Source organism: Ictalurus punctatus, chromosome 16 (genome assembly GCF_001660625.3).
Source record: "Ictalurus punctatus breed USDA103 chromosome 16, Coco_2.0, whole genome shotgun sequence".
NCBI lineage: Eukaryota > Metazoa > Chordata > Actinopteri > Siluriformes > Ictaluridae > Ictalurus > Ictalurus punctatus.
Genome location: NC_030431.2, coordinates 23,052,027 through 23,065,442, shown reverse-complemented (window position 1 = coordinate 23,065,442; position 13,416 = coordinate 23,052,027). Strand labels below are relative to the sequence as shown.

General features: G+C 39.6%; 2 protein-coding genes across 4 annotated transcripts in view; both read left to right on the top strand.

Annotated features, from left to right (window-relative positions):
* The first annotated feature begins 52 nt into the window (after positions 1–52).
* Positions 53–9,152, top strand: smtna (smoothelin a). Its single transcript, XM_047161089.2, has 9 exons — positions 53–186; positions 2,426–2,533; positions 2,780–2,855; positions 3,325–3,435; positions 4,273–4,336; positions 4,961–5,072; positions 5,338–5,489; positions 5,593–5,769; positions 7,507–9,152. The coding sequence occupies exons 2-8, from the start codon at positions 2,456–2,458 to the stop codon at positions 5,741–5,743; spliced, it is 744 nt and encodes a 247-aa protein (XP_047017045.1). The 5' UTR covers positions 53–186; positions 2,426–2,455; the 3' UTR covers positions 5,744–5,769; positions 7,507–9,152.
* Positions 9,153–10,346: 1,194 nt separating this feature from the next.
* LOC108276637 (inositol polyphosphate 5-phosphatase K) overlaps positions 10,347–13,416 on the top strand; it is a 33,426-nt gene continuing 30,356 nt past the window's right edge. The window contains exon 1 of one of the 3 annotated variants that reach the window (XM_053686764.1): positions 10,347–10,585. The gene's annotated coding sequence lies outside the window, so the exon portion shown is untranslated. Of the gene's footprint in view, positions 10,623–10,664; positions 10,965–13,416 lie in introns of those variants that run through there. The other 2 variants (XM_053686762.1, XM_053686763.1) reach the window with 2 other exon arrangements.

Below are 13,416 nucleotides of genomic sequence, written 5' to 3'. Positions count from 1 at the left end.
TCCCATTGTGTCCTAAACCACATCAGCCCGTCTGAGTGACATCATTGAAGAACTGCATGTGGTTTGAGGCAGAAATTAACAGAAAAGGTTTTGGGTGAGACAGACTTCCATTGCTTCTTAGCTGCGTTTGTGCGAAAGAAGCAGACGTCAGGCACCAAACATCTGGGCTGTTCGACTAACTTTGGGGTAAGGGGAAAAATGGATTTTTCAATAAACTGTTCTTTTACGCAATGTCACTAGTTCTATCTGATGCAAGGATGTTTATAATGTGATCTCAGTCATACATAGTTTTGTATTATTTAGATAACACACAGCCTGTCTGTTTACACTGGAGAGTGCTGGGACTCTCAGATCACCCACTCGTTCTCATAGTGACTCAGTCTGTGTGTTTGTGTGTGTGTGTGTGTGTGGAATACGGCCAGTCGCCTTTACACAACACGTGAGGTGCAGACTTGTATGCCTCAGCTGCTGTGTGTTTTATTTCAGCACAGGCTAGCACACACAGTGTTTACGCTGAAATCAGCCTGCTGATAGTAGATGGCTAAGTCCACATTCAATTCTACTTACCTCTGAATGGAAAAATACAGAATTGCACATTTTATCTCACCCTATAGCTTCTTATACTGGCCCCAGTGAGGGAACTTTAGATGTGATCCATCTGCTCCAGTGGTTTCCTATACTGGCATAAAAATAAAAATAAAATTCCCCAAACTCTCAATGATCCGCATAAAAAAAGAACGGCTGAACTGAGTTTTTCTTTGCAGCTACCTCAACTTCACGACCGTTCTGTAAATGATGCTACATTCGAGCCGGGTCGTATTTTGTGGTCATATATCGTGTTTCTGTGATTATTTTTCAGAAAACTGTGCTCTGGTATTCATCACTGCAAAAGGAAAAATCTTTAGATACGCAACACTGATGTCTCTCAGTAGATTTGGAACACGTGTAAATTGGATTAGCCGTCACTGCTGAGTGTAATTACAGTCATTTTAGTCATATTGAGTGTTTTCTTAGTAATTTATCAACAAATCTGAGGTAAATGTTGATATTCCTGACAATTTTGTCTCATTTATACTGCCACTGTGGCTTTACATTGCCCGTATTATAACTTAGCCGTCACTACTGAGTGTAATTACAGTAATTTTTAGTCATATTGAGTGTTTTCGTAGTAATTTACCAACAAATCTGAGGTAAATGTTGATATTCCTGACAATTTTGTCTCATTTATACTGCCACTGTGGCTTTACATTGCCCGTATTAAAACTAAGCAGTCAATGCTAAGTTTTAATTCAGTGTATATGCAAATGTAATCTTTTTTTTTTTTTAGTAATTTACCAACACATCTGAGGTAAATATTGCTATTCCTGTCCATTTTTTTCATTTACACTGTCACCGTACCTCTCTACATTATCCGTATTAAAACTAGGCAGTCAGTGCTAATTGTAATTACAGTGAAAATTTTCCTATTGAGTGTTTTTCACTCATCTGAGAAAAATGGTGATATTCCTGACTTATTTTTTCTGGCATCGTAGCCCTTTACACAGTCGGTATAAAAGACTTAATGCTAGGTGTTGAACTAGCAGTTAAACTGTTAGCGTCCTTAGTTATTAGCTGTAACGCAATGTTGTCCTTTCTATTAGTGTCACTTTTCTCTTCTTTTATCTTTTGTTTATGTTTTTTCTTAGTCATTTATCAATCCATCTGAGGCAAATGTTGTTATTCCATTCTCATTTACACTGTCACAGTACCTCTCTACATTATACATTGATTACAGTTGTTGCTAAGTGTAATTACAGTGTAAAGTTTAGTCTTATTGAGTCTTTTCTCAGTAGTTTAATGACAATGTAATTATATAGTCAGTATTAAGAAATTTGATTGCCACGTCTTTTGTTAGCTATTTCTTTTCTAAGACGTTTACCAGCACATCTGAGGAAAACGTTGGCGTACCACTTTACATAACATATCCATGTTAAAAATTAACAGCTGTTATTAAGTATTACTACAGTGTAAGCTTAGTCCTAGTGCAATTTGCCAACACACTTGTGGAACATGTTGATATTTTACCATATGGTACTGTCTAATTTCCACGGTGTTTCTGCCTCTACATGGTTTGTATAAAAGACTTAACCATTTTGTGCAAACTAATAAATCATTATCTTCAATCATTAGCCAGTTTAAGCTCAAGGTCTGTATTTCCCAGTTTCCCATATTATCCCAGTCAGTAACCTAGACTAATACATCACACTTATATTCATGATGTAATTGTACAAATTATTCATTACACACATCTTCATGCTAACACCTGAACTGAGAAAATGTACATCTTGTTAAATAAAAGATAAGATACTGATTCTTAGCCTACCTAATGTCGACCCCATGTAACCCTCATTCTTATTTATCTTCTCTGTTCTCCTTTTTTCCGCAGAAAAGGAGGGAAATACAGAGAATTAAAAAAATGTCTGCAGTCAGTGCAGGTCCGCTAACAGAGGAACAGCTTGCAGCCATCCAGGATGAGCAAGTGCTGAACGACATGGTGAGATGAGCAGCTAACAAACACACACCGGCTTTCGATTCCAGTACCTTCTTTGGGCTGAAAATGCTTGGGAGTGTATTTAATTGCAGTGTGTGTGTGTTCTGTAAAAAAAGATGTAACTTTATAATGCATGGGGACAAATGAGCTCAGTATCTCAGATCCACCTCAAACAACTCCTATGTTGTTGAACATTTCTCTGTGTGTGTGTGTGTGTGTGTGTGTGTGTGTGTGTTTGTTATTCCATAGCTGGACAAGGCTACGGATTTCGAGGAAAGAAGAATGATCCGTGCCGCCATGAGAGAACTGCTGAAGAAAAAGCGGGGTGAGGTGCAGGTCATGTCCCTACAGTGACGTAAACGCTGCCCAAATCTGGCAAAGATCTCGAGCCATGTTTTTATAGCGTCTTAACGTCTATTTGTAGGGTGAGAGTCAGGGCTGTTGGCACAATCACGGTTATTAAAGTCATAGTTTGGCAGAAAATCGAATGTAGACAATTTTATGTAGTCGATCAGCCAAAACATATTTGGTGTCTAAGGTTTCTTTCTTCTTTTTTTTTTTTGTAATGTAGCTAACACAAGAGTAATAGTTTACAAAAAAAAAAAGAAGCAAAATTCAAACACCAAACATGTCTTTGAGGATTAAGTACATTTTCAGGGAAAATTGTCCTTTTAACGTTAATAAGAGCGCTAGGCTTTGTGATGTGCGGAATGGATTTACGAAATGGTGTGTTGTGATACATTGTTTATCTCTCTTGTTTATCTGTCCTGTTGTCAATGCGGCTGCATCCTCAGAGCAGAGGGACAGAGAGCGTGCGGCGCGGCAGGAAAACCTGCGCCAACAGGGTGTGTGTGCGGGACCGAAACCGGCCAACGGCCCTAGCAATGTTCAGCAACACACACACAGTGAGTTTCCCTCATATAACACACATATCATACATCGTGATCACAGTGAAAGGGGTGTGGCCTCTATGCATCTGTTACAGTGAAAAAGGGTGTGGCCTCTATATCAATCAGTCACAATGAAAAGGGTGTGGCCTATATCAATCAGTCACAGTGAAAAGGGTGTGGCCTCGGTATCAATTAGTCACAGTGAAAAGGGTGTGGCCTCAATATCAATCAGTCACAGTGAAAAGCGTGTGGCCTCTGTATCCTTTAGTCTAAGTGAAAAGGGTGCGGCCTCAATATCAATCAGTCACAGTGAAAAGGGTGTGGTCTCTATATCCATTAGTCACAGTGAAAGGGGTGTGGCCGCTATGCATCAGTTACAGTGAAAAGGGGTGTGGCCTCTGTATCCATTAGTCACAGTGAAAGGGGTGTGGCCGCTATGCATCAGTTACAGTGAAAAAGGGTGTGGCCTCTGTATCCATTAGTCACTGTATAAAGGGTGAGGCATCTATATCAATCAGTCACCATGAAAAGGGTGTGTCCTCTGTGTCTGTCAGTCACAGTGAAAAGGGTGTGGTCTCTATACTAATCAATCACAGTGAAGAGGGCGTGGCCTTTGTATCCCTTCATGTGTCATCAAATACCAAAATGTTTTGGTGGTTGGACTTCAAATACACTATAAGTATTTTTTATTGGCATATTTTTATTTAGCTCCAAAACATACTAACTGTAGTTTCTTTCTCATTTTTTTTTCCTTGGAAAAAAATCCTTGTACCTCACTTTGTGTGCTTGTGCTTTATTCTGTACTTTTTGGGCCTCCTTCATTGTTGCTTTCATTGTTGTTATGTTTTGTAGAAACAGCTCAAGTGAAGTCTCCATGTCCAGCACCTGCAGGCTCACTCCCTAAAACATCGGGAAGGTGAGAACTGAATAGTGAAAACCGAGTTTTATCAGGTTTAATAAGGGTTTCCCCTATTTTAACTAACTGGTAACTAACTAGCTAACTGGTATCACTAGCATTTACTTGGTTTAACTGAACTGTGCTTTGATGGCTGTGACGCTAACGATGTTAATGATTGATAGACAAGCTTGTTGGTTATTAGGCTTAATTTGAAGTAATAGTTGTTGAGTAAACTTAAAAAGAACATGTGTATTGGGTTGAGATCTGAAGAGCCACTAGTATAGTCTCTGTAGACAATTCAATGGCTAGTTAATAGCCTTCTTGCTAACCAGCTAATTAGTTTGTTTGAGCCTGACATACAGTAGTTAAGGGGATGCTAAACACAGATAATACAGCTCACTTTGCACTCCATTTCATTACACAATCATTCTGACATGCCATTCCTCTGTGTTAAAGTTGAGATATGCGTGCATTGCATTGTGGGTGTTAGCCATTTTATGAACACCTGAAAATAGAGTACCCTCTCAATAAGTCGTTTTAAGTAGGATTATGTGATTTCTGCCATTTACTGTTTCTGACTTCATACTAAAAACACAAACAAGGCAGAGCGTAAGGTTGTTCTTGTCGTTTTCCTGGACACAGTGTGGCTGCTGGAGTCAGAGTACCCCGAGGCTCGGCGCTCGGCGGTCCAAACACCAAAGACGTGAAACAGATGCTGCTGGACTGGTGCAAAGCCAAGACCGAACCATACGAGGTGAGTGCGGGGGGAGCTGACTTTTACATCACCCTTTAAGCCTGTCCAAATATATTAGCACAACATGTCAAATTTCAGCTTTGTTCTGTTTTTTCTTCTTGTTTTCCGTTATGTTTACAATTGAATTGAGCTCTACCCGTACCTTAAGCCAACACGGTTTCAAATATAGATATACAAAACTAGATGCAACATTAGCTAACTTCAAGATGCTAATCAGTTTCTTAATGAACGTTCGATCGCTAACCTCGTTGTGTTTGTGTGTCAGGGTGTGAACATACATAACTTCTCGTCGAGTTGGGCCGACGGTCTTGCGTTCTGCGCTCTGGTGCACCGATTTTTCCCTGAAGGGTTCGAATACTGCACTCTGGACCCGTACGATCGCAAAGCCAACTTTGAGAAAGCCTTCAGAACCGCAGAGTGAGAAGAAGATGTTTGGATGGGAAACCCAAATAATAGCTGCTCAGTGATGGTCCTACAGTAAGTAAACAGCTGTACATTGTGTATGTGTGTGTGTACGCAGGACGTTGGGCGGCTGTCCTCGTCTGCTAGACGTTGATGACTTGCTGCGGATGCGGGAGCCGGATTGGAAGTGTGTGTACACCTACGTCCAGGAGTTTTATCGCTGTTTAGTGGAGAAAGGACTCGTCAAGACCAAACAGAAGACCCCGTAACCACATGTACACACACAGCGCCAAAGGTGAGTCACACGCAAAAAATGTAAACTGTCAAACGCTCTTGATTCCTTACAGTCCTACAGCTAGTTGATGGCTGTAGTGTGTAGAAGTGTGACACAACATACATTTCTAGAATGAGGACTTATGTAGTCATGAAAAATCCCCAAGCAAATAAATCCTGCCGAAATTCTTCATTAAAGGAGAGAGATGTTTATTTACATTTATGAATGAAGAATTGTAGTGAGAAGAATTGTGTTTATGTTTATGAAGAAACGAATATTTTGGTCATCTAGATGTTCATAAACCAACCTCAGTGCGTTAAACTGAAATGCAGGTTAATGGAAAACGATGTTTAATCCCATTTTGAGTCTCTTTAATAAAGAGTTGTAGTTATTTTGTATACGTGAAAGAAAACACAAATGTTCTATAGATTCATAGTGGGAACGAGAAAAGCTACAAGGAATATTTAACGTAACAAATAAAATTACTAACAGAATAATTAGGAAATAAGGAAACATCTGAATACGTTCCTTTCACCGTTGCGGTAAATGGACATTTGAGAACGTTGTAAGTCAATTTTTTTTTTCGTTATTTTTTTTGCAAGAAAGTAATTCGCTTCACTAATTCACTTATCTTCAGTAACTGCTTAAATAGTTAGTCTTATCATAGAGAAGACATTTTATTCCAGTACCCAACTAACACCACATTTCAAGTGTTTTACCGTTTTTGTAAACTAATATATATATATATATATATATATATATATATATATATATATATATATATATATATATATATATATATATATATACACTTTGAAAAAAGTGGTCCGTTGCCTACGGTTCACATTAAGCGAAGATGATCCGCTCTCATACACTGCAGCTCAGTTTAACTCCTGTATACACGTGGTCACTTTGTCACTTTAAGAGTCTCCTGTCTGATGAAGTGTAATACACGATGTGTGCTTATGTGTGTGAGAGAGAAAGAGAGTTATGCCTCACAATCTGTACATTCCACAGAGGTTACATATCTGTATTAATCTTACTCAGGGCAGGCACCATTATAGTGTGTGTGTGTGTGTGTGTGTGTGTGTGTGTGTGTGCTTGGATGACTTTTTATGGTGCTGTTGCTCTGTTATGGAGGCAAAAAGTCACCCTGTCTGCTTATTAAGGACATTGGAGCTGAACCCAGAATTATATTTATCCGATGTATTAAAATATCTCCAGCACACATCAATTTTTATAAGAGCTTAAAAAATACATCATCTAAAGTGTCCTCTTATCCTACAGGATTGGGAGTATAGTTTACAGAACTATCTGTCCATGAATAAGTGTAGTGACGCACGTTCACGTCCACGTTGTGTTGAGATGATGCACAGGGTTAGCTTTGAGGGGCTGGAAGCTACACCTCCTTCACTGGGACTGACAGACACATAGGCCACACCTCCTTTTCCAGGACTGACAGACACATAGGCCACACCTCCTTCACTGGTACAGACAGGCACATAGGCCACAACTCCTTTACCAGGACAGACAGACACTTAGGTCACATGTCCTTTTGCAAGATTGACAGACACATAAGCCACACCTCCTTTCACTGGTACTGACAGACACATAGGCCACACCTCCTTTCACTGGAACTGACAGACACATAGGCCACACCGCCTTTGCTGGGACTGACAGTCACAGAGGCCACGCCCCCTTTACTAGGATTGGTAGAATCAGTCTTCACACTCTTGTTCTTTCTTTTTTTCTATCCAGGTCTGAGTTTTTAGGGAAGTGATGAGGCCAGATCCAGACCAGAGGGAAAGACACACACACACACACTCACACACATACACACACACACACATACACACACGCTTACTCAGGAACAGAGACACGCCTCCTTCAGTCCTGCAACATAATGCAAGCACCAAATAAACCAGTCCCCATCCTGCAGATGCTGTAAAAATTGCAAAACCACATATGACCACTAGGTGGCAAACTTTAATCTTTGACTTTTTATACCACGTTGAAGTCAGAAATGCACTGTCACTGGTTCCAACTCTGATCAACCCACATTTGAGTGTTTTCCCTGCTCTAACACACCCACTTCAACTTGTGCTGTCAAAGGTGCTTGTCCAGGACCAGGGTTGAGATCCTGTATACTATGTTGTAACTAACTATTGTTGCCTTCAAATCCTCCTCTGAAGTTTGTGTGTACGAGTCGGGAGGTCGTGATTACGATGCTGTGTGTGCTCAGATGGTTTCGGTCTGAAAAAAAAAAGGAAGGCGTTTTCAAAAGAACACGTCTTTTTTATATTATTTCTTTTTGTATCATCAAGACCAAGAAGTTTATTTTGCCTTTCAGAATGAAGCGCTGAACAGTTGTAGTCACGTCATTGCCATGGCGTTCAAGTCCGCTCACCTAATGCCATATATCTGACAGGACTTGTATAGGCAGTATACAGTATATTGCGGTTCTGTTTTTTTTTCTTAAATAAAGTATTGCTGTTTGTCACAATGTGGTTGTCGGACCTGATGCATAAATTACTTCATTTTCAGTTTCAAGGAAAAGTTCACCCAAAAATGAAATCACAACTATCCCCTTACTTGAAGTAGTCTAGAAGCCGAGACTTGTTCGTTGCATGAAGTTTTACACTGGAGCTACAAGCAAGTCTAGATAACAAGTAATATTGCAGTGGTGGCTCAGTGTTGGTTAAGGTGTCGGTCTACTGCTCAGAAGGTCATGACTTCAAACCCCAGCACTCTCAAGCCACCATTGTTGGACTCTTGAGCAAGGCCCTTAACCCTCAATTGCTCAAATGTACGAATGCAATAAATGTAAGTCGCTCTGGATAAGTGCATCTGCCAAATACTGTAACTGTAAATGAGTAATAGAAGCTTATAGCTACCAGTTTCACACTACGTCAACTACATAGCTGTCATCTTCCCAAATACTATTTTTGGGTCAGTTATACTGTTTGTACATAAACAGATTCTAGAGAACTGGAGCTATATTATCATCTGATGTCCTGAATCTGATCCAGGTGCTGCATGAGACAAAACTATGTTCTGATGAAGAAAATGATTTGGTTTCTTGACGGCTTCTATGACTGTTTTGGTTCTGCTGCCTTTGAAACGCAGTTTGCACGCTGCTATATTTAAGGCTATAAGCTTCAATTACTCATCACCATGCCCAACTTATGTCACAGCGATCTGACACCAGATATGTCAACGGACTACATTTCGGATAAAGAGGAACATTGTATGAATGTCTTTTTAAAAATATTTTATGATTAAAAACACTTGGGGGCATGCTGTTATTGGAAAATAATAAACACCAGGGTGGTGTGATGCAGCTGGAGACAAACAAGAGGTAATGGTACCATCCCAAATCATTTTATTCTTCTTATACCCAGTTGTTATTTGAAATTATTTATTAAAGAACAACATGTCATATGTTTTTTTTTTTATCCATTTGCAGTTACTTTTACGGACAAGTTAGTCCTTGCTCTCATTTACATTTATTTATAGCAGCTATAAACAGTCGTTCCCTCACCAACCTCGCTGTTTTTCTCTCTTTTGAAGACAGTAAGATAAATAAAAAAGCGCAGTTTTTTTCCCTAGTATCTGAAAACTGAAAAAAGAAACCGCTTTACCTCTGACACTGGAGACTCCTTCCATAAATGTTAAATATACACACGATTTAATCCATTGAAGTGGAGTGAGTGCTTGTCTTTATAGTTGTTGCTATAGAAATGATCTTTAGAACAAGTGCATTATTATAATAAATCAGTGATTTGAACGAGAGCTGGTGTTGGCGGGGGGCGGGGGATGTGTGAACTTCTGACCAATCAGCATTGAGGATTCAGCAGCGCTGTGGTATAACAGTCATATAACAACCTTAACGTAAGGATTATGTCATAACCTGATAAAGTGATGGAAATAGGTGTGCTTAATGTCGTCAGCAATACATCCATCCATCCATCCATTTTCCGTAACGCTTATCCTATGCAGGATTGTGGGGAGCCTTGAGCCTATCCCAGGGAACCCGGGGCACAAGGCTGGGGACACAAGGACGGGGTGCCAACCCATCACAGGGCACAATCACACACACATTCATGCACTACGGACAATTTGTAAATGCCAGTCAGCCTGCAGCACATGTCTTTGGACTGGGAAGGAGGAAACCGGAGGACCCTGAGGAAACCCCTGAAGCACAGGGAGAACATGCGGAGGGCAGAGGCAGGATTCGAACCACCAACCTCGGAGGTGCGAGGCAGGTGTGCGACCGTCCCCACTAGCCACCCCAAGCCCCAATTAATCCCTTTAATGTGAAAATGTAAAATTATCACCATTCAATTATTCTTTCATGCCATTTTCCCTCATTATTTTGGGTTTAAAACTTTCACCCCCCACACTCGCCCAGTCTGAGGCAGTTACTGACCCTGTGGGGGCTGCATGTAGGTGTCACTCGCGCGTGCACATGCATGAGCACGGTTGCTCATGCGTTTTGGATCCCCCGCACGCGCTTTTTACATTTGTTGTTGTTTTTTTTAATAAATTTGTAATCGTTGTTACTATTTGCCTTGCAGCGGTCGCAGTCTCACGAAACGTTCCGTGACGTCACTACGCCTTTCGGTTTGACAACAACAGATGTTGGATGAGATGTGACCGAGTCCCGGTCATACACACACGCTCATGCACACTGACACACAGAATCTCTCTCTCTCTCTCTCTCTCTCTCTCTCTCTCCACATCTCGCACGGTTGTCCGGTAAAGGTGTCGCGTGCAGTCCCTGTCCTACGCGGGGATAAAACGCATTCACCACCAAGGACAGCACAGGACAGGTGAGGTGAGGAATCCACTACATCCGTCATCACATCGTACAGGTTCGTGTGTGGTGCATGTGCGTGTGCGCGCGATGTGTTTGTGCATGTTAGTGACGGTTATCTGTTTTATTGATCACGTGACCGATCTGTCCTCACGCGCGTCCCTCGCTCTGTCTATATATACGCTAATGTGTTGTGCTAATTAGGCAAGACGTAAGCTTGACAACTTTGAGGGAGGAAAAAAAAACCCACCCCAAACTAAACAAAATCCCAATCTTTTTGTTCGACCTGTTACAACTATTAATGGATGAATGAAATTCGTTTGGTGTTTCTGAGTCCCGGCGAAAATAAAACAACAATAACTGGCTGAGGCGGTTTATCGTTTCACCTTGTGAATAAAAGGTAAGCTAAGCTACATTTCGTACAGTCAGCAGTGACTCTGTAGTGTAGAGTAAACACCATTCTTTTGTGCTACAGTCTTTATTTTTTATATTACCAGAGGAAACAGCTGTGAAGACTCAGTGCAGAGGTTAAGGTTACAACCAAATCTATTTAACTTCGTCTGATATCCATTGCGCATGCGCGGTCGCTGGGTAACGCGTGGCAGCTTTAACACCTAATTTATTCTCCTAATTTAATAATTCCTCTCTCGTTTAGTGTGTGTTATCTCCTAGAAATAGAAATTCAGAGTACATAGATAGAGTAGATATTTTTGAATGATGTAAAACGTTTAAACATTAAGCTATATATATATATATATATATATATATATATATATATATATATATATATATATATATATAAGGTTTTTCACTTTATTTCAACATATACTACATATTAAAATCTTTAGTCATTTTTATACTATATATATATATATATATATATATATATATATATATATATATATATATATATATATAAATCCTTCATTTATATCACAGTGCTTTTGAATTCTCAGATGTGATTGGTTAATCAGGTGTTTATGGATTTTCTCTATCAACAGCTCTGACAGTAGTGCCAGCTGTGATTCGAACCTCAGCTTTATATTAATGCGCCCGTTCTAATACGTTAATGTTTCTATAGTAACAGCTCCTTCATGGGGACGCCGGTAATAATGGATTTAAAAAAAAGTGTGTTATTTTAACAACAAAATCTCGTTATACTCGTTAATAGGATAAGTTTTTTGTTTTTGGCATTTTAACATGTATGACAGGAGTCTCCAGTGTCAGTGCTTTGTAACAGTCAGTCAGATTTCCACCACAGTGCTTTCCGGTATTACCTGCAACACGATATTTTGTTTTTATTTACTTGAAAAAAATGTATGTTTATTTTTCTATAACAGTCCGCCCCCAGCATGATTTCTTTCGCTTATATGATCTTACATATAGGCATGTAATAACAGATATTTCAATAAAAATAGACTGTGTCTTATTTTATTTTCAGAGTAGTGTACAGGATGTCACTTTCAAAAATAATTTTATGTAAAACGCTTCCAGCCCAAATGTTTCTCCTAACAGAAGGTTCCTCTTGGTTCCACTTGCTGGACTCGGATCTGTCTGAATGAAGTCTTTGAGCATCCATGTTGTGCATACTGCTCAGTATCACACTGTAGCAAATATATATATATATATATATATATATATATATATATATATATATATATATATATATATATATATATATTCCTATCATACTACTAGCAAAACAGTAAACATTAAAGTGTTATAGTTATTTTTATTTATTGCCTACAAAAATAAATCAACACATAATAAAATAAGGAAATCTTTGACAATTTTAAAAATAAACCGTTACATGTTATTAAAAAGCATTTTTAAAATTATATTTAAAAAAAAAAAAAAAAAAAAAGATCTCACGATATCACTCAGAAAAGTATATTGTATATTGTTAGTTCCCAGAGAAAGTAAGGTCCAGGGTGAGTTTAAGAACAATAACAGTTTAAGACTGCAGGTTGATAGGATGATAGCGATGGTGGATAAGAGTAGGACAGGAGGGTAGAGGTAGAGTTTTCACTTTTAATTTGACACACAACAGCAGGACTGGGTATTTACAAACATATACAGGACAACCACAAACCAGGACGACAGGGAAACTAGTCTCTCCTTAGAGAGAGAATGTGGACGTTGCCAAAGAAACGAACATAGCAATGAAAAAAACATAAAACCTGACTGCCAAGAACATCAACCAAAAACTAGAGAACTACACTAGGCCAAGAGTCTGCCACAACGATAAGTTATCCCAATAACTATATTATATCATCAGCCCTACTATTTTCAAGGTTATGATTGTTGGCATATGGTTATAACATCCATAAGCACGTGCCGCATGTTTTTTTGCGGGGGTGGGGTGGGGTGGGGGGGGGGTTAATGTTTAGAAAAGAACAGCTGAGGTAGCATGAAAGAATTTTATGTGATGGCATTCGGTTGATTAAAATGCCGACGTGTCCGGTGTAAACGCTGAGTAAGGGAGCTCAGCGTGGCGTGTGGTGCACAGCGTGTGTCTGGACATTTATTCACGCCGACGCCTCGCTGCACCTCGAGTGCAGGTTAAACACCTTTATTAATCTTACAGCATGTTATCCAGAAACAACTGACCAAAATCATTCACCGTTTACAGCTTAACGTTCGTTCCATGAGTTTATCAAGTTCACAATAGTGTAGGTGAGGTCTTTGGCCTTATTGCTGCCATAGCAACAACTTGCGATGCGAACAGAGACGGCATTAATGTGATATCCATCGCTGTTGATGTGTCTCACCGATCCTTCATTCTGACGGTACGAAGGAGCTCAATGATCTTGTACAGGTGATTACATCTCTTGCAGGAGAGACAACAAACA